A 21,660-nucleotide genomic window follows, 5' to 3' on the forward strand; every position below is an offset into this window, starting at 1 on the left:
AGGCTTATTGTCCGGCGGATCGCCAGTGGGTTCCTGACCATTTCATTGTTGACCAATCCCTGGTTGCTTGTTTCCATCGTGACCACCCTGATTAACCTATGCGTCGTCCGTCTGGTACGTAGGGGTCGGGGTTCTGTCATGAAAAGGCTTGAATTTCTCTCTGCTAGGATCTCTCCTGGAGCCCCTTCTCCTTCCTGAGGTCCCCTGCGAGAGTCACAGGTATTCTGATTTTATGTTAATTAGGTTTGGGTCTACTTAAGCTATGGCTGTACTTGATTCTGTATCTGAGCATCTCCTATTCTATGCTCCAGTTTACGTTTGTGGTTTTGGCATTAAAGCCTTCTCATTTTGGAAAGTGGGTCTGAATCGTTAATTCCTGTTCTTGGGTTTTTCTCTCCTGATTATAAAAGATCATAAAATACTTTTTTTCTTTGTGTTTATTTGATTCTATTAAAGACACTTTGAGAAGAATGACGGTACCGCGATTTAGCCATAGCTTCAGCTGTTTTTGGGAAAAGTCCTTTAACTGTCTCCACCAATCATTCTTGGAGACTTAATCCCACATCATCAGTCTGACCAATCAGAAGTGGCTATAGTCTTCAATTCCTTGTTCCGAATCAGTCATGAAGTCTCTCATGACTGATTCAACAAAAATACCAGCTAAAGCTCGTCTTTAGCGGTGTAGCTTTCCACAGAATCTGGTATCAGACCGTGGAACAAGTAAACAAAACAATGAAGCTCAGAGAAGTGAGTCTGTTTGCGTTCGGCAGCTCTTCACACTACATCTCCCATGATGCATTGGGTTAAAGTGACAGGGTCTCAGTGCACAATGAGTCTTCCTTGTTAAACGTCTTGCACCCACAAAGAACACCCATCAAACAGTTTTTAAATCTTCTAACTTAACTTTTATTACATCTTTTAGAAAAAAAACAGCTGCAACTTCCAGCTTTTTCTGCCACAATTATCACAAAAATGCATGTAATATTATGGAGGGGCTGTAGATCAATACAGACTATGAGTTGCTCCGTTTTTTTTTTTTTTTTTTTTTTGGATGCTGATTTTTTTCAAGGTTAAAGTGTGCCGTGGCTCAACAAAGTTTAAAAAACACTGCTCTAGTGTGTTCTACACTGACAGCACAACATACGGTCATCATAGCAGAAGGGGGCAGGATAGTAGGGGCACCCAAACACAAATTTAATTCATTTTAATAGGTGGAAATAGGTGGTTTTAGTCTAGGGGGAAAATGCTTTTTTTGGGGAGGGGGCGCTCATGTGTCCCCTACAAGATCACCACTGACTTTCTTTTTTAGAAGAACTTTCCATGTCCCCTCCACATTCACGCTGCTCTCTTCCTCCTGCCCGTTCGCACTACCTGACGGTGTTAAAGGCACCACGAAAATCTTACAACATAATAGTTATTTTACTAAACCACAGAGTCGCAGCACAGGCATGAAAGAGCCGCATGCGGCTCGGGAGCCGCCGGTTGCCGACCCCTGGAGTAGATGGTAGCTGGTGTTAGAGTGGAGGATGCTGAAGTTAGGGTTAGATGGAGGAACCCTATTTGCTGTGGCAACCCCTGAAGGGAAAAGTGAAAGACTTCTATGTCTCAATAGAAGTCCCTGGGATTATGGGTTCCTGGAACCTACGGGTACTTCTTGTCTGGAACGCCAGGAGGGAGGGGTCACTCAATCCAGTTCTCATATACTTGAACACACTCTCTTGTAATAGCAATAGGTGAATGTCTGATGAAACACTGCTGCTCTGCAGAAACTATGTCCTAGAAAACAACACAGGTTTTTGACAGGGCAGATGGCGTCTTCTGGTTTCTCTGGTTTATCTTTATTTATTTATTTATTTTCCACTGGTGTTTGTCTTTGTGTATTTTATTGTGTGGGGCTAATTTAATGTATCTTATTGTATTTTATTGCATTTGATTTTGTTTTTATGTACAGCACCTTTAGCTGTCTTTGCTGTCATGAAAGGTCCTATATAAATAAAATTAATTTGAATTTGAATTTGAATTTGATGTTGGCAAAAATGCCACAATCACAATGAAAAGACCACCGGGAACGCTGTTAGGATACATCAAGATATGATCAGTGATATGTGATTATAAATACTGAACAGGATGAAGATAGATGTTGATGAACATTTAAACCAACTGACTTTGAGCAGGGAGATGGAAAAAATATCTAAACATATTTTCTTTTGACATTTTAGGTAAACCTTTTTGCAGTTTCTCATTTGCATTTTTGCTTATATAAGAAAACTAAAGTAGAAGTTCCTCCTTTTTGGTTCCTGCTGCAAATGAATAAAAAGTTAAGTTCTGCTCTTAAGCTTCAGCACTAAGGCCACTTTGAGGTTTGTGTGTAAACTGGATGCATCCTGTTACTGCTCAACATGTGTGAAATATGAGGCTCTGCAGCTTGTTACAAACGTGTTGAACTTTAAGGGCTTAGCAACACTTTCTTTTACGATAGTGAAAAAAAAGCGATTAAACGTGAGCATTGACTATATATCTTATTTACAATGCATGGTAGACAAGGATGAGGTTTAGAGATCAGGTTTATTTATTCCGAAGAGTGTTGTAGCTCTTCTCGTGACAACACGGGTCAGTTCTTGACACAGACACTTATGTGCACATCTTTATGGCATCATACTTCTTGTTGGTTACAATGCATGCCTTCGCTCTAATCACACTGTGAAAATTATATATGAAACATAACAAAGCATTTGAGAAAATGATAACGATACAAAGAAACACAAAAACAAGCATAACAAATACCTCAATCTGGTGGACAAAATTAATGATAATAATAATAATCCATTTTATTTAAAAGCACCTTTCAAGGAACCCAAGGACACTGTACAAAACAAAGGTAAAAACAATATTAATTCAAAAGCACAATAAATTGAAATTGACAGAAAATCAAAAGTGAATCAAAATGAGAAGGCATAATTAAACAGATGAGTTTTGATTTGAACGTTTGTGAAGAGTCTATGTCACGGAGGTCACTGGGGAGGGAATTCCAGTTTGGGAGCTGAGCAGCTGAAGGCTCTGCTTCCCATGGTAACGAGTCAGGCTGGAGGAACAGAGAGCTGAACAGAAGAGGACCGAAGAAAACAAGAGGGGTTTTGATATGGAGTAGGTCAGACAGAAAGATATGGATAAGATGTTATGGAGGTTCTTAAAGGTAAATAGGAAGAGTTTGAATTTGATTGTGGAGGTAATGGGAAGCCAGTGCAGCTGGTGGAGAACCAGGGTGACATGATTGAAGGAAGGAGCTCCGGATATGATGCAGGCAGCTGAGTTCTGGATCAGTTGAAGCTCACAGAGGATTTCTGAACCAGAATAAAAGCAGAGCGGATGGTTAAGGAGGGATGTAAGTGATTAATGTTACGTAAATGAAAATTTGGCAGACCGAACAATGTTATGGATATGAGACTGAAAAGATATTGAAATATCCAGGATGACAACCAGATTCTTTACAGTACTTCTGTGGATGGGGAGACAGACGAGTCAATGAAAAGACTAAAACCTGTAGCTTTGGAGATGGTGGATTTGGAACCGAGGAGAAGTAGCTTGGTTTTATAACGATTTCATTTTAGAACATTTAAGGTTAACCAGTTTTTGATTTCAGATAGACAGGAGTGGAGGGAGGAGGGTGGAAGAGAGAAGTAAGGTTTGCTAGATTCATAGTGCGAAACAATGAAAATGTATATTAAATTTATGGAAGATATTGCTAAGGGGTAGAAGATAAGTACTGAAAAGAAGAGGAACTAGGACAGAACCTTGGGGCACACCAGAAGAGACAGAGGAAGGCAGAGATTTAAATTGAATGAAATTGTTGCAGGTTTCATGTCCTGTTTGTTGTTGTAGCAGAACTGCAGATGCCTAATATCTCAGTCACGTCTCCTGGAGTGGGGTTAGTCTGGGGTCCTGGAGAAGCGGAGGTTACCATAAGTCACAGCTTTAACTTAACCTGCTTCATTCCTGCTGAAATTCCTCAGGGTCGTTTCTTCCTCGTGTTTTTCTGGCTCCAACAAGACAACCTTAGGTTCAGCAGTCAACAACTCAGCCTCCTTTACCTTTACCTTGGCAGAGTTTGAACACCAAGGTAGCTACAGCTGTGTGTACCAGGTCATCCTGCCTATAACCACGTTCACCTCTGCTGCATCAGCAGTTAACCGTAACTGCTGATGCTGTTGTTAAACGTAAGTAAAGTTTAATTCCAATTTTTTTTTAGCAGTATTACTGTCATGACGCTCAAGGCGTGAGGACCCAGACCCTGGAACCCAGAAAAAGACAGGTAAGTGATTTTGGCGAGAAAAGAATTTATTGTTTCTCCAGGTATGGTAATGTAAATAGTGGAGGTAGTCTAGGCTTGAATACAGCTGGTGTCGTGGCTGGAGGGCTTAGTCCGGTTAGTGTGGGCCGTGGGACCTTCTGGTTTCACCGAGCAGCAGAATGGCAGGAAGCGGACGTCACTTTGATGATGATGATGATGATGATGTTCAAAGAGTCCCTTAACTCTGGCTTTAATGTTTTTCAGGGGCTCCTCAAGAGTGCACCGGAGACAGTGAGGAAGATCATGAAAATCCTGATGGAGAACACATTCCATCAAGACTCACAAAGGAATCAGAAGACGAAGACAGTTATGATTATGTGAATGCAATATATGATGAGAACATTGATTATCCAGAAGCTGATTCAAGATCCAGAAGAAAGTGTTCCAATACGAAGAATAACAGGCAGGATGAGGAAACGGATGAAGAGGATGAAAGAACCAGTGATGATGATAATGACTATGAGAATGTAACTGCACATTTCCATCAGCCTGTTGATGATACTTATGTAGATCCAGTATTAGATAGGAGTATTGATTATCCAGAAGTTTACAATCCCAAAGAAAGTGTGTGAGTGCTAAGAGTAAAAGTCTAGAGGAGGAAATGGATGAAGACACCAATGATGATGATAATGACTATGAGAATGTAATTGCACACGTCCATTAACCTGTTGATGATAGTTATGTAGATCCAGTCTTAGATAAGAGTATTGATTATCCGGAGCTTGGTTAACAACCTGTCATGTGTCGTCAGTCTTAGGTTTTGTCCTGAGTTGTACACTTTTGGTCAATGTCTGCCACTTGTGTTGTTTTGTGTTGAACTTCCTGTTTTATTTTGAAACACTAACACTCCTCTCGTTTTAGGCCTTGTTACTTCCAGCCCTAGTGTGTTTCTCTACAGGCGTGACTGTCTAATCCTCCCTGATTGTTTCCACCTGTGATTCCCTTCCTCATATTGTCCTGTGCCAGTGTGTTTGGTCGTATCTTGTACCACAAAAATTGCCATTATCTGAGATTAAAGGCTCTGAAAGTCTGTGTCTGAGTTCAGCCCTTAATCTGTCCTGACACAATCCAATAGAGAGTGTGAGTGTTAAGAGTAAAAGTTAAGATGTTTGTAACGAGCTGCAGAGCCTCATATTTCACACTTGTTGAGCAGTAACAGGAAGCACCCATCTGCACACAAACCTCAAAATGGCCTTAGTGATGCAGCAAAAGAACAGAACTCAACTTTTTATTCATTTACTAACTGAAAGGGAGGAACTTCTAGCCTACTAAAGAATTATGACATTTTCTTATGTAGGCAAAAATTCAAATGAGAAACTGCCCTTAGAGCCTCCATAAGACAATATTTGCACCCCAGTAGTGTACAGCACACAGAAACATAGACAAGAACTAGTTGAACTGATGATCAAATTATTTTAAGAAAAGGCTTAAAGTTCTACATGTTGTTTGGTTCTTTAGTTTAGCTGCAGCGCTAGGTTGTATTTTTTTGTGTTGTGTTTTTGTTTAGTTAAATAGGAAAACCAAAGCGGAATGTTGTGGCGTGATGTGCTGTGCACGGACAATTCTAATGAGAACACAGGAGAGCTGGAAAAGACGTGTGAATCGAAAAGAAAAGAAGTTCAAGTGAAGTTAAGAGCTGTTAAAGTGTTTTGAATATTTGTTGTTCCTTCACGTACATCCCTCCCTCATTATATATGCGGCCAGCGAGGTATGTTTGTTTGTATTATTTATATTTCTGTGAAATGTCTATACAATTTATATGTGTATTTATTTGTTCTGTCAGTTTGACGGTGGAGTTGGCGAAGTTGGTGGAGTTGGCGAAGTTGGTGGAGTTGGCGAAGTTGGTGGAGTTGTTGAAGTTGTGGATAAAGAGCCAATAAATTCATCTGTATGAAGAACCGTGGTCCCGTGTTTCATGAGGGAGCGAAAGTCAAACTCGAGCCTGCTCATCAGCGTGACGTCACCAGACCGTCCCGCCAGTTCATCTAGACGGGAACTGCAGATAAGCTACAACAAACGCTTTTGCACCTGTGTTAGTTCGAGAAGATGTTCACAAGACGGATAAACAAGTGTTTGTTTTGAAGTGTGACAAAGACTGACATTTGACATTTGATAAGTTGATATATATAAGTTTCCTTTTAATTTTGTTATTGAAGTTTCTGGGTTTATGTTTGATTTAGATATGTAAGAAAATTCTGTTATATTGAAGTTAGAATAGGGATAACTACCATTTATAAATCAAAATGTTGCAACCTGATGAAAGGACTGAAAGCAATACAGAACATGCTGCAGAGCCAGAACCAGCAGACGTGGCTACAGAGCAACATGAAGAACCTCGTCGAAGTGAAAGAGCCCGTACATTAACAGAAAGGGGAAAAGTCTTTCAAAGAGAAAGGTTAGAGGGACTCATGCTACGTTTTGACACCATCTACGAACGATGGAAAGCCTTAACTAAGTTGGCTAAAAAATCTGTAATGAGACAGGATCCTAATGACATTCTGCAGGAACACATTAGTTCTGTAGAAAAGGAACTGTTAACACTAAACAGTGTGTATGATGAGTACAGATGTACAGATAGTCCACCTCATGACATGCGCCATAAGTTGGATAAGGCTGTGTCAGTAACCAAGATTGTAATCAAAAATGCACAGTCACAGACACGAGGGGAAAGGGAGGAGATTGTTTGGCCTGATGCTAGTTCAGTGTTCGCATCTTCAAGTTCTAGTGTTTCACTTTCGGTCTCTGACCACTCTAAAAGGACTTTGAGTCACTCTGTAGCATCCGCACTCAGTAGACAAGAAGCAGCAGCAGAGTATGCAGCCACACGGGCTGTGTTGCAGATTATGGCTGAGCAAGAGTGTCGTAGAGAAGAGTTGGAGAAACTTGAGGCTGAGAATAAGTTAATAACAGCAGATCAAGAAACTGCTGCTTACACTCGTCGCCTTGAGAGAGAAAGAGAAGAGACTGAACGTAAAATTATGAAGAAAAAAAAAGAAAAAGAAAAAATACAACCTAGCGCTGCAGCTAAATTTAGAATAGATCTTATTTTTAAGAAAAAGGAAATTATAAGATGCATTCTCAGAAAGAGGAACTTTTCTGTAAAGGCAGTAGGAAATATTTCTCTCTCTTATGTGCTTCAGTTTTTCTTGTTTCTTCAAATTGGTCACACAGCAGATTAATCTCAGCCATGCTCAACAAACTACAAAAAAAGTTCCTTCATCTGATATTCAGTAAGTATTGTTTACTACACATTACTCTGATTAACTCAAAACCTCTATTTTTAATAATCTGAATGTTAATTTTTCATTTAACACATTCTGTTTCTTCCAATACTACAGTCTTTTGTGCCTGGAACTCATTTGCCTCAGGTTAGTTCTTTTTCCTATCTCTTCCTCTTCATAAATTTCTGTTAATCTACGGATATAAAATACTTTTTTTGTGATGTGTTTTAAGGTCAGATCAGACTGGTTGGATCTGGATCAACTCGCTGCTCTGGAAGAGTTGAAGTCCAACATAATGGAGTCTGGGGAACAGTCTGTGAGGATGACTGGGATCTAAATGATGCAAATGTGGTCTGCAGACAGTTGTCCTGTGGGACAGCTGTTCATGCTCCTGGATCAGCTCATTTTGGTCAAGGATCAGGCCCAATCTGGCTGGATAATGTAGCGTGTTCAGGCATTGAAAGCTCATTAACCCAGTGCGGTCACAATGGTTATGGAAAACATAACTGTGGTCACGGTGAGGATGCTAGTGTCATCTGTTCAGGTGAGGAGACTTCATACATTATTGTGAGTTTTAGGAAAATCCTTTACTGTTTCTGACATACTGCTCAGAATTTGTTAAGCTGTCATGTTCTGCTGAGTCTCTGAACCATTTCCAAGGAAACAACACACTTTTGTGATGTGTTTAAAGATCAGATCAGGCTGGTTGGGTCTGGATCGGCTCGCTGCTCTGGAAGAGTTGAAGTCCAACATAATGGATCCTGGGGAACAGTCTGTGATAATGACTGGGATCTAAATGATGCAAATGTGGTCTGTAGACAGTTGTCCTGTGGACGAGCTCTTCAAGCTCCTGGATCAGCTCATTTTGGTCAAGGATCAGACAAAATCTGGCTGGATGATGTAGCGTGTTCAGGCAATGAAAGCTCATTAACTCAGTGTGGTCACAATGGTTATGGAAAACATAACTGTAATCACGGTGAAGATGCTGGTGTCATCTGTTCAGGTAAGGAGATTTCCTACATTATTGTGAGTTTTATGAAAATCCTTTACTGTTCCTGACATGCTGCTCAGAGTTTGTGAAGCTGTGATGTTCTGCTGAGTCTCTGAACCATTTCCAGGGAAACAATACATTTTTGTTATGTGTTTTAAGATCAGATCAGGCTGGTTGGGTCTGGATCGACTCGCTGCTCTGGAAGAGTTGAAGTCCAACACAAAGGATCTTGGGGAACAGTCTGTGGTGATGAATGGGATTTAAAGGATGCAAATGTAGTCTGTAGACAGTTGTCCTGTGGGACAGCTCTTCAAGCTCCTGGATCAGCTCATTTTGGTCAAGGATCAGACAAAATCTGGCTGGATAATGTAGCATGTTCAGGCAATGAAAGCTCATTAACTCAGTGTGGTCACAATGGTTATGGAAAACATAACTGTAATCACGGTGAAGATGCTGGTGTCATCTGTTCAGGTAAGGAGATTTCTTACATTATTGTGAGTTTTATGAAAATCCTTTACTTTTCCTGACATGTGACTCAGAGTTTGTGATGCAGTCATCTTCTGCTGAGGCTCTGAACTATTTCCAGTCTGGAATGTCATATCAACGTAATATTTACAGAGATCTATGTCTACAGTTGACATTCTCCCAACTTTAATGTGAATATCAGGGAAGACTGAAAGATACTTATCTGAAAACAGCTAATAAAGTGGTTGATTTTTCTAATGTCAGAAGACACTTCTTCAGTCAATTTTTTATTTACCTAAACTTTCCACAGAAATCCTTGAGAATCCCCAGCATCTCCATGGATCATGCTGAAGAGATCTGGTGTGGTTGGGAAGTTAGAAATACTTGTTCCATTGCAGCTGAACTTTTGGAAAAAACATTTATTCTCCAGAAAAGCTCAGGTTCCTTCAGACAGAAACAAATTTCTTCAAGCCGCGCTGCAACATTCACCATCTCTAAAGTAAAAAGTTATGGAAGCGATTATGTAGCATAAATAAAAAGCTAAGTCAAAACCAGAAATGCTTTTTAATTTTCAAAATGAAGCTGCATTTTTTGACTCAAAATTAAAATGAAAAAGCAATCCACCAAAATGCTTTTTCATTTCCTTCCTCAACACAGCTTATTCTGTCACTTAATTAAAATGATAATGAAAATGGTATTTGACATTTCAATTTCAAGACGTTCCATGGTAAATGTGTAGCATAATTCATTTAGAAATGTCTAATTTGACAATTAAAATGGATTAATAGAAATGCTTTTTAATTTTCAAAATGAAGCTGCATTTTTTGACTCAAAATTAAAAAGAAAAAGCAATACTTCAAAATGCTTTTTCATTTTATACTTGAAACCGCTTATTCTGTGTCATAATTAAAACGAAAATGCAAAGAGGGGATTGCATTTGCATTTTAACATCCACCCCGCGCAACTTGTCACAATATTCATTTAGAAAAAGCATTAGCAGAGGGGAGGCGGGGCGATGACGTCACTGCTTTCTCCGTGTGTCCGGCTGCTGACTGACGCACACACCAGGAGCAGACTGTGTTAGTGGCAGAGAAGACGGCTTTGAGTTGGTTGTGAACTTCTGATGAGTTTCCACAGCTTCTCAGGACTAAGTAGCTGCATGTCCGCCTTCTGCGGTCCTCCTCCTGACGCACTGCGGACAAGCTTTGTTCTGCGGACCGCCAGCTGCCTTCGCACAGCGGAGCGCGAAGCTCCGATGATGATCGCTGAAGGCGGAAATGCTGCTGCGATCTGAGAAACCATCATATGAATTTGTGTTTCCAGTGGTGTCCAGAACAAAATAAAGACATGTAATTCCCACATATTTACACATTTATTTGCAGCTTCGCGGTGAATTTACTGTTTGATGACAGCTGGAGCCCCATCAACAGATAGCAGATTTCTCCATGCTAAACGTTTGCTGGTTGGACCAAAACACTCACTCAGCGCGAAGCTCCAGGAGACTATCTTCATAATGTGCTTTTATTACATTTATGGTAATATTTAAGGGCCTGCCCTGCTCGATCATATGTTTTTAAATCCGTGCGGTCAGACGACGCTAAAGTTGGCTTACATTGGCTTCACAGCTTCTGATTCGCGAGGGAGCTGAAGGAACATTCTGCTGCATTTTTCACATTAAGATCACCTAAAACCGGGTCCTGTTCAAAAACCGCTGGACCTGGCCTGCTCAAACCTGGATTCCTGGATCTTAATAAATCAAACAGCAAATTCACCGCGAAGCTGCAGATCAAGGTGTAAATATCTGTGAATTACATGTCTTTATTTTGTTCTGGACACCACTGGAAACACAAATTCATATGATGGTTTCTCAGATCGCAGCAGCATTTCCGCCTTCAGCGATCGTCGGGAGCTTCGCGCTCGGCTATGCGAAGGCAGCTGGCGGTCCGAAGAACAAAGCTTGTCCGCGGTGGGTCCGGAGGAGGACCGCAGAAGGCGGACATGCAGCTACTTAGTCCTGAGAAGCTGTGGAAACTCATCAGAAGTTCACAACCATCACAAAGCCGTCTTCTCTGCCACTAACACAGTCTGCTCCTGGTGTGTGCGTCAGTCAGCAGCCGGACACACGGAGAAAGCAGTGACGTCATCGCCCCGCCTCCCCTCTGCTATTGCTTTTTCTAAATGAATATTGTGACAACTTGCGCGGGGTGGATGTTAAAATGCAAATGCAATCCCCTCTTTGCATTTTCGTTTTAATTATGACACAGAATAAGCGGTTTTAGGTATAAAATGAAAAAGCATTTTGAAATATTGCTTTTTCTTTTTAATTTTGAGTCATTTGATGCAGCTTCATTTTGAAAATGAAAAAGCATTTCTGTTAATCCATTTTAATTGTCAAATTAGACATTTCTAAATGAATTATGCTACACATTTACCATGGAAGGTCTTGAAATTGAAATGTCAAATACCATTTTCATTATCATTTTAATTAAGTGACAGAAAAAGCTGTGTTGAAGTATAAAATGATAAAGCATTTTGAAGTATTGCTTTTTCTTTTTAATTTTGAGTCACAAAATGCAGCTTCATTTTGAAAATTAAAAAGCATTTCTATTAATCCATTTTAATTGTCAAATTAGACATTTCTAAATGAATTATGCTACACATTTACCATGGAACGTCTTGAAATTGAAATGTCAAATACCATTTTCATTATCATTTTAATTAAGTGACAGAAAAAGCTGTATTGAGGAAGGAAATGAAAAAGCATTTTGGTGGATTGCTTTTTCATTTTATTTTTGAGTCAAAAAATGCAGCTTCATTTTGAAAATTAAAAAGCATTTCTGGTTTTGACTTTGCTTTTTATTTATGCTACAGAATCGCTTCCATAAAAAGTAAACTTTGATCATGACGGATTGTACCAGTGTCACTACGAGAAAGTTTCTGGTCAAACATTCACTTCACCTCTAAGTGCCCCTCAGAATTTGAGCCTTATCAGTGAGAAGAACAGAAGAGCATTATTTTACTTTTTAGAGAATTTAAATTACTGCTGTAATACCTTAGCAAGTTATAGTTCCTTCTCTGTAGTTTATGAAATGTCAAAAAGTAGATTTCTGCTTTTTGGCCTCAGCACATTTTTATTGTTTTTAACATTTGTGTGTGTTTTATGAGCAGATGGCCAATTTTAAATGTCCTTATGGATTATTAAAGATCTATTCTATTCTATTCTATTCTATTCTAATGTGTTCTATTCTATTCTATTCTATTCTGTTCTGTTCTATTCAACATACTGAGTGTAACCTCTAACTGTTCAACAAGTGTCAAACATGATTCTCTGCAGCCTATTACAAACAATTCTCTTTTTTATTGCTTAGCAACATTTTATTACCGTCTAGATTTTGTCTGTAAAACACTTAGAGCTTGAAGTTAAGGAGGAAATTTTAGGCACTTTCCAAAATCTATTTAAAACATTTTTTCATTTAAAATTGTTATGTGCTTGGTCATTGTTTTGCTGCAAAAGACAAGCTTTTTGGGCAAAATATAATGCCAAACATGCTCTTCCAAGAGTTTTCTGGTTAAACTGAAAATAACTCCAGATTACATAAAATGTGCACAAATTGTCCAGATCTTGAAGCTACAAACCATTTCCAGACCATCACCATGTTGGAATGTTGATGCATTTAAAAAAAATAAATTTTTTTAATCTTAAATGAAAAGTAGAAATCTCACTTTTTAACAAACATATTTTTGTCTAGTCAGTACATAGTACATCCTTCAAAAGGTTTATCTTACCCTTCAAAGTTAGAAACACTGAATGAGAACTGGACTGAGTGTGGGTTCACCCATAGAAAATGACTTTTTGCCCACTCCAACAAAATAAAGTGGTAACGCTTTCATTTACAGTACAGTACTTGCAGTGTACTTAAGTGGTATTTACATGGTACTTATTGTGTAACTACTGGGTACTTGCTGGGTATTTACATGATACTTTTTATGAGACTTACTGGGTACTTACATGGTACTTTTTTTTGTGTCTACTCTGTACTTACATGGTACTTACTGTGTATTTATGTGGTATATTTGGTTCATACCTATGTGGTACATATTGGGTATTGAAGATATACTTACTGGGTATTTACATGTCGTACAAATGTGTCTTTTGTGGTACGTACCACATGTAAGAACAAGGTAAGTACAAATAAAATACCTTGACCTTTAGGTCTGCACTTGTGTGTTTCATTGTATTTACCATGAATTTACCACAGAAACTATCCCTTAAGTACAATGAAACTGGACTGTAAAAGAAAGTCATTCCTATTTCCACTTTAGTACTTGGTACTTTCAGTAGTAAATCCCGGGTATGTTCACTTGAACATTACTTGGTACTTACCCCTTAAGTACAATGAAACTGGACTGTAAAAGAAAGTCAGCCCTATTTCCACTCTATTACATGGTACTTTCAGTAGTAAATGCTGGACATGTTCACGTATTACCTTCCCGTACAGTTTACAAACACACTTGGTCTTCTGACCTTATAAATGACACAATGCAAACTTGTTGGTAAAGGTTAAGTAACTGCATTGTAAAAACATATTCTGGCCTGATTACGTCTTGTAACATGAGGCAAATGTAAAGAGAAACAAGACAGCAGTGAAAACAACAATCTTTAATATGATACACTTCTGCAGCATACAAAGTGTCATCACAATGACATTCTTTTTTAGGTTCTCAACAAAACAGTAAAAAGGAGCATTCTAAAGAACAGATTTTTCTTTCATATTATTTATCTTTTCTTCCAGAGTTTTGTGTTGTTCCAGGAATAATTTGCACTCCTTTGGCAGTTTGGTAACGGTGCAGGACTTCTTCAAGGTTTGTAACTGCAAGAAAAATCACAATAGAAGCTCAAATGAACGTAAAAAGCACAATGACTTTTAAAATGCAAAATATATTTTACTTATTTAATCATTTCTGTAATGAGTTTGATAAATCTCTGTGAATTATTTATTGCTTTGACTGCAATGCTTGACTGCCAAACGAGTGCAAATCATTCCGGGAATAACACAAAACTCTGGAAGAAAAGATAAATAATATGAAAAAGAATACGTTCTTTGGAATGCTCCTTTTTACTGTTTTGTTGAGAACCTAAAACAAATGTCAATGTGATGACACTTTGTATGCTGCAAAAGTGGATCATGAAGTAAGTATATCTTCAATACCCAGTATGTACCACATAGGTATGAACCAAATAGTATCACATAAATAAACAGTAAGTATCATGTAAGTACAGAATAGACACAAAAAAGTACTATGTAAGTACCCAGTAAGTCCCATAAAAAGTACCATGTAAATACCCTGAAAGTACCCAGTAGTTACACAATAAGTACCATGTAAATACCACTTAAGTGCACTGTATGTACTGTACTGTAAAAGAAAGCGTTATCAATAAAGTCAGTCCAGTTGCCTTTTTTTCATGGTACACATGCCACCATGTTGGAGCCAGAAGTCATCAGTAAGCAGTGGTTGGTCAGAGTCTATCAAATCAATATTTCTATGGCAACATCGTTGCCAATCAGAAGTGAGCTTGTTGGAAAGAGATACCCCTGCCTCTTGAAAGCAGGTTTGGGAGAATCTGTCATACTTTTGTATGTTCAACGTGAGGAAACTTGCAGTCCCTTGTGAAAGTATTCGGCCACCTTGAACTTATAAACCTTTTGCCACATTTCAAGCTACACACATGAAGACATAAAACTGTATTTTTTTTGTGAAGACTCAACAAAAATGGGACACAATAATGAAGAGGAAAGAAATTTATTGGATTTCAAACCTTTAGAACAAATGAAAAACTGAAAATTGGGCAGGAAAATTCATTCAGCCCCCTTAAGTTAAAACTTTGTAGCGCCACCTTTTGGTGTGATTGAAGCTGTAAGTTGCTTGGGGTGTGTCTCCATCAGTTTTGCACTTCAAGAGACCATAATTTTTGTCCATTCCTTCTTGCAAAACAGCTGGAGCTCAGTGAGATTAGATGGAGAGCGTCTGTGAACAGCAGTTTTCAGATCTTTCCACGGATTCTTGATTGGATTCAGGTCTGGATTTGACTTGGCTATTCTAACACCTGGATACAGTATGTTTATTTGTGAACCATTGCATTGCAGATTTTCCTTGATGTTTTGCATCATTGTCTTGTTGTAGGACAAATCTCCATCCCAGCCTCATGTCTTTTGCAGGTTTTCTTCCAGAAATGTCCTGTATTTGGCTCCATTCATCTTTCCATCAATTCTAACCATCCTCCCTGTCCCTGCTGAAAGAAAGCAGGCCTAAACCATGATGCTGCCACCACCATGTCTGACAGTGGGGATAGTGTGTTCGGGGTGATGAGCTGTGTTGCTTTTGTGCCAAACATAATGTTTTGCACTGATGCCAAAAAAGTTTGATTTTGTTTTTATCTGACCAGAGCACCTTCTTCCACATGTTTGGTGTGTCTCTCAGGTGGCTTACGTCAAGCTTTAAACAACACTTTTTATGGATATTTTTAAGAAATGTCTGTCTTTTTGCCACTATTCCATAAAGGCCAGATTTGTGCAGTACATGACTGCCTGTTGTCCTATGGACAGACTCTCCCACCTCAGCTGTAAATCTCTGAAGTTCATCCAGAGTGATCATGGGCCTCTTGGCTGCATCTCTGATCAGTCTTCTCCTTGTTTGAGCTGAAAGTTCAGATGGACGGCATGGTCTTTGTAGGTTTCACAGAGCAGGTGCTTTTCTACAGAGACTTGAATGCATACAAGTAGATTCTGTTTTCCATCATTAATCATTTAGGTCAACATTGGATCATTTGGAGATCCTCTGAACATCTGGAGAGAGTTTGCTGCAATGAAAGTAATTGGGCCAAATAATTTTGCACGCCCAATATTATGTTAGGTTTTTTATTAGTTTAAAAAAAGTTTGAAATATCCAATAAATTTCATTCCACTTCATGATTGTGTCCCACAGTTTTACATATTTATGTGTGAAGCCTGGTTAACAACTGCCATCGGCAGCAACAAGTTCTTCAAAAGATGATGTTTCGGGCTGGGTACACAGATGATCTTTAATAACTTCGTTGAGTGACTGATAAAAAATACCTCAAAGCGCTGGATCGGTCCATCCTGCTTCCACCGCTAGGATCCGGAAGTTGATCATGTGATCGCTGACAGATCGATTACGTTGCTTGAGCCTTAGTACTTGTTTGGTGGCTTCTTCCTGCTTTCGGAGTTGAACAAAAATGAGTCTGAACTCACCCATGAAGCGTTCAAACGGCAGATACGTGATGGGGTTAGCTGCTAGGAAGGCTTGGGCCCATTGTAGCGCTTTGTTCCTGAGAGAGTTGATGATCATGGTGATTTTACTGTGGTCCGTGTGGTAGTATCCGGGGGACTGTTGGAACAAGAGCTGACATTGCAAGAGAAAAACCCCCACAAGCTTCTACGTTACCGTACAAAGGCTCCGGCTGAAGACGATAGTTTTCTGGGGTCGAGGGGGAAGCGGAAATTGTAATGTTGCCGGAAGACAAGAGTGGAGTAGTATCTGGGGAGTTAGAAATTTGTCCAGATAATTCCATACAGGTTTGTGACACACTGTCAAGACGGCGATAAAGATCATATTGCGCTGTAGACATCTGGGTTATAACATCTGCTTGCTGGTGAAGAATGATTTCTTGCTGTGAGAGGATGAGACGGATTTCTTTCGGGTCAGCTGGGTCGGGAGTTGGGCCACTTCGTTCTGTCATGGTCAGAACACGAGACAAACCCAGAAGCTGGACCCGGGAAGGATGAGGCAGGTAGGTGGAGAGGTAAGTAATGAGTTTTATTGTAGAACCAGCGGGTCTTGGTGAATAGTGAGACTGGTACTCTGGCGGAGCTGAGACTGAGGCGAGGATGAAGATAAGGGTGAAGCATTTCAGAGTTCGTGGCGGAGACTCGATTGAGTCGAGTGCTGAGAAGTCGGGTCTTGATCTTGACGTGACAGGAGCATTAGTCAGCAGCGTGGCTGAATATACGTGACTGTGGCGTGGCTGGAGCACTTGACTGTGGCGTAGCTGGAGTACTTGACTGTGGCTTGGCTGGAGTCCACTCCATACGTGTCCGTATGGAGTGGGCCCCCCCTCTTTCGGTTTTATTTGCACCTTAGACATGTAGGGTCCTTGGTAGGGGGGGTGCTTGGACATCACTGCCAGCAAGCAGCAGATGTCCTCCTAGCACCCTACCCGCCAATTTTAACCGCACCTTAGACATTTAGGGCCCCTTGGTGGGGAGGGTGAGGGGACATCACTGTGAGTAATCAGGAGATGTCCCCTCAGTGCCCTACCCGCCAATTTTAACTGCACCCCCCTTAGTACACACACCCCTCCCCCCTCAAAATATACATTCAAACACACACACATGCACACACACACCTTCACAAACACACATACACGCACACACATTTTGCAAGGAAGGTGGGACCTAGGACCATCTGTCCCCCTCCCCTCTCCCTTGGGGGGTCCTGGCTTGTACCTCGGGTTGGGGCGGGGGGATGCCCAGAACTCCTGGGTGGTGATGGGGTGCTCGTCTGGGGCTGTGGGCGCCCTTCTCGGGTGGGGCCCTGCGTTGGGCTCTCCCGGCGCGGCGGGGGGGCTGCTCTCCTGGTTGGGCTGGGGCGGCGCTCTGTTTCCCCCGCGCCTCCCTGCTCTCTGGCTCTGGGGGTCTCGCAGCGGTCCTACTGGCCCTGGCCTGGGTGGCGGATTTGGTCGCCCGGCGGGCGGTTGTTCTCTGCCTGCTGCCATGTGGCGTTGGGGGGTTCTGGCTGCCGCTGCTGCTGCGGTGGGGGTCTTGGTTTGGGGATGGCTGGGCACTCTCCTTCCTTCTTTTCACATTCCACCGTCCATTTCAGAAGAACATAAACACTCGCCTGAGCACAGGTGTTAGCTCACCTTTGCACTAATAGTTTGCATGATTGAATGAATGAAATATTTCTCACTAGTTGGTTTGAAGGCATAAGTATGGGTGTGTGAACACTATCTGTTTTGTGTACATGTTGACATGTGGACATTTTTGCAGCCAGCAGGTGTGTTGATAACATTTGAGTGTGTGTGTGGACAGGCCCCGCCCTTTTTGTACTACATTTGAACCGTACCTTAATGATAAACTACCAGTAAACTTGCTGCTCTATGCTGCTTCATGGTCTTATCCCCCCCCTCCTATTATCACCCTCTTACCCCCCTCCTCCCCCCTCTCTAACATTCCTCTCTCTTCTCCCCTTCTTCTTTTCCGTCTGGTCCAACACCAAAGATTTTCAAACATGATTGAAATTAATAAAGTTTGGCCTCAATTACAAAAGGGGTTTATTCAGACATACCTTTGGTTTGTCTGAAGATTAATAACTCCTGTTGTTAAAGTAAAATATGTCCAACACAAGAGGCCCTCAGTTCTCATCTGCCTGCCCAGCTGTTGGACAGGACAAGTTAAAAAAATAAAATTAAAAAAAGGAGGGATGTAGGTGATTAATGTTACGTAAATGGAAATGGGCACCCCGATCAATGTCATTGATATGAGACTGAAAAGATATTGAACCGTCCAGGATGACACCAGGACTCTATACCTGCGAAGATGGGGAGACAGACGATAAGTCAATGAAAAGACTAAAATCTGTAGCTTTTTGAGATGGTCGATTCGGAACCGACAAGAAGTAGCTTGGTTTTATAACTATTTTGTTTTAGAAAATTTAAGGTTAACTAGTTTTTGATTTTAGCTAGACAGGAGTGGAGGAAGGAGGGTGGAAGAGAGAAGTAAAGTTTGCTAGATGAGCTGGGTGTCATCTGCAAAACAATGAAATTGTATATTAGATTTATGGAAGATATTGCTAAGGGGTAAAGATGAGTACTGAAAAGAATAGGGACCTAGGACAGAACCTTGGGGCACACCAGAAGAGACAGAGAAAGGCAGAAATTTAAATGATTTAATTTAAATGAAATTTCTGCAGGTTTCATGTGCTAATCATGTCCTGTTTATTGTTGTAGCGGAACTGCAGATGCCTTATATCTCACTCACGTCTCCTGGAGTGGGGTTGGTCTGGGGTCCTGGAGAAGCGGAGGTTACCAGGGGTCACAGCTTTAACTTAACTTGCTTCATCCCTGATGACGTTCCTCAGGGTCATTTCCTCCTCATGTTTCATGGCTCCAACAAGACAAACAGACTCCCAGCCGCCAACAACTTAGCCTCCTTTACCTTTCCTGAGGCAGAGTTTGAACACCAAGGTAACTACAGCTGTGTGTATCAGGTCATCCTGCCTACAACCACGTTCACCTCTGCTGCATCAGCACCCATCACTGTTGTTGTTGAACGTAAGTAAACTTTACACTCTTAGCAGTGTTATGAAGAAGTGCTCACTTTAATAGTAAAACAGTGAATAAAAAAAGCAATGAGGATGTGGATCACCTGCGTCGGCTAATCAGGAGAAAGCTGGTTTGGCTATACAAGCTTTGACTTTATGACCACGTTACTTATAGCTGCCAATAAATGGTGGACCGTCTAACATGGATCTTTTATGGTCATTTGTGGGTGAACAATGGAAGGAAAACAACACACATGTACTAAGCATGTGCTTTGTGTAGTTTAGTTACACAAGAATGTATGAGATCATGTGCTATGCAGTTTCTCAAGATCTGAATGTATGTGTTATGTTTAGGCAAGTATTTTTAGTTATAAACAAAATATTTTTGTAAAATCGTCAAAAAAAAACCTGTGCTGGAAATGAACTAGACTTGTTTTGTGGATCAATTGTGTCTTCCAGAGTCCCTGTTGTTGATCTTGTTGATATCTGGTGGAATCTTTCTTCTGCTGCTGTTCATCTTGATCCTGATCTGTCTGGTTCGAAGGAGAAGAAAACTCAAGAATTCAGCGGTTCTTTACCAGACTCAAAGTCTGTCTTCTTCAAGATAAAATATATTTAAAGTACAGCAGTTTGTTCAAAGAGTCCCTTAACTCTGGTTTCAATTTTTCAGGGGCTCTTCAAGAATGCACTAGAGACAGTGAGGAAGATTATGAAAATCCTGATGGAGAACACATTCCATCAAGACTCACAAAGGAATCAGAAGATGAAAACAGTTATGATTATGTGAATGCAATATATGATGAGAAGATTGATTATCCAGAAGCTGATTCACGATCCAGAAGAAAGTGTTTGAATACGGAGAATAACAGGCAGGATGTGGAAACGGATGAAGAGGATGAAGGAACCAGTGATGATGATAATGACTATGAGAATGTAACTGCACATTTCCATCAGCCAGTCGATGATACTTATGTAGATCCAGTCTTTGACAAGAGTATTGATTATCCAGAACTTGGTTTACAATCCCAAAGAAAGTGTGTGAGTGCTGAGAGTAAAAGTCTAGTGGAGGAAATGGATGAAGACACCAATGATAATGATAATGACTATGAGAATGTAATTGCACAAGTCCATTAACCTGTTGATGATATTTATGTAGATCCAATCTTAGATGAGACTATTGATTATCCAGAACTTGATTTACAATTCCAAGATGAGGAAATGGATGAAGATACCAGTGATGAGGATAATGAATACAGACGTCTTTCGAAATTCCAAATGCAATCTGGCAGATTATCAGGATCAGGTGAGATACAGGTCACCAATGACTACCAGACGGATGTCTCATGTCTTTCAAGTGCTTTTGTCAAGTTTTTCTTTTGCTTGATGCTTTGTAGTTTTGCAGTCTTTTAAGGTTTAATGCTGTACAGAAATGTAAGATGACAAAGGTATGACCTATTCAGCCATTATGTAAGTCAAAATACCACACTTATTTTGTGGCCGTATTTGGTTTTGTTTGTTTCTTTTTGTTCTGTTTTGTACATTTTATTTCTATCAGAGTGGGACTTTGTTGTTTTTGTGCATCTTTGTATGTTTGTGTGATTATTTTCATGTGTTGTGCTGGAAAGAGTGTGGCTTCCATTCGGACCCCAGCTGATCGAGGCGGCCTTTAAAAGCACCATGTAGACCTCCAACCTGCGAGAAAGGAGATTTGCTGCAACCTGTCTCTGCTGCAGCTTGGCACTCTTCTCCATTTGTTTTGTAGTTCTCCACCTGTTTTAGTTTGTGTTGCACTTTGTAATGTTGTGGTTTTGTAACCAGAACCACTCTGTGTTGTCTTTTGTTTAGTGTAGATTTGGTTAAGTGAAGCTGCAAGGGTGAACTGCCATTTTATTTATTACTCGTTTTCTCCTGTTTTTGTTAGCCTAGGTTGGTTAGTGTTTTGTCATTGATTTCCCTTTTCTTTAATTGACAGGTAAGATTACATATTCCAGTTAGGTGGGGTTTTGGTTGTTATTTTGGCCTTGGTTTACCCTGAAGCCTTTTTGCTTCACTTTTAAGTTATTGTTGTTTGTTATTTCTTAATTGTAAAAACATATGGTATATTTTGGCTGGAGAAACCTTAAGTGTTTTTGTTATAGTCAGGGCAAATCTTTAATTTCATGTTATGCTAGACATCCCCTATACATCAAAGGGGCCGTAACAGGAACCGTATGACTGAAGTTGAAAAAGTAAACTTTTCACATGTTTAACACACATACAAAATTTGTTCTCAGAAGTAATCACTCTGCGATTGA

General features: G+C 40.3%; 1 protein-coding gene across 2 annotated transcripts; it reads left to right on the plus strand.

The window, feature by feature from the left end:
* The first annotated feature begins 5,913 nt into the window (after positions 1-5,913).
* LOC101168750 (deleted in malignant brain tumors 1 protein-like) lies at positions 5,914-21,292 on the plus strand. Of its 2 annotated transcripts, XM_023950392.1 has the most exons (9): positions 5,914-6,056; positions 6,132-7,578; positions 7,687-7,716; positions 7,802-8,113; positions 8,261-8,572; positions 8,720-9,031; positions 19,053-19,376; positions 19,826-19,954; positions 20,037-21,292. In XM_023950392.1, the coding sequence occupies exons 2-9, from the start codon at positions 7,419-7,421 to the stop codon at positions 20,498-20,500; spliced, it is 2,043 nt and encodes a 680-aa protein (XP_023806160.1). In that variant the 5' UTR covers positions 5,914-6,056; positions 6,132-7,418; the 3' UTR covers positions 20,501-21,292. The 2 variants fall into 2 exon arrangements, with proteins under 2 accessions (XP_023806160.1, XP_023806159.1); XM_023950391.1 differs by having other exon boundaries at positions 5,914-7,578.
* Positions 21,293-21,660: the final 368 nt, after the last annotated feature.

Source organism: Oryzias latipes, chromosome 20, assembly GCF_002234675.1.
Source record: "Oryzias latipes chromosome 20, ASM223467v1".
NCBI classification, from domain to species: Eukaryota; Metazoa; Chordata; class Actinopteri; order Beloniformes; family Adrianichthyidae; genus Oryzias; species Oryzias latipes.

Coding starts and splice junctions, on each gene's coding strand:
- LOC101168750 (XM_023950391.1), top strand. CDS start 7,419: ATGCATTCTCAGAAAGAGGAACTTTTCTGTAAAGGCAGTAGGAAATAT. Junction 7,717..7,801: donor CTGGAACTCATTTGCCTCAG/GTTAGTTCTTTT, acceptor ATGTGTTTTAAG/GTCAGATCAGACTGGTTGGA. Junction 8,573..8,719: donor TGCTGGTGTCATCTGTTCAG/GTAAGGAGATTT, acceptor ATGTGTTTTAAG/ATCAGATCAGGCTGGTTGGG.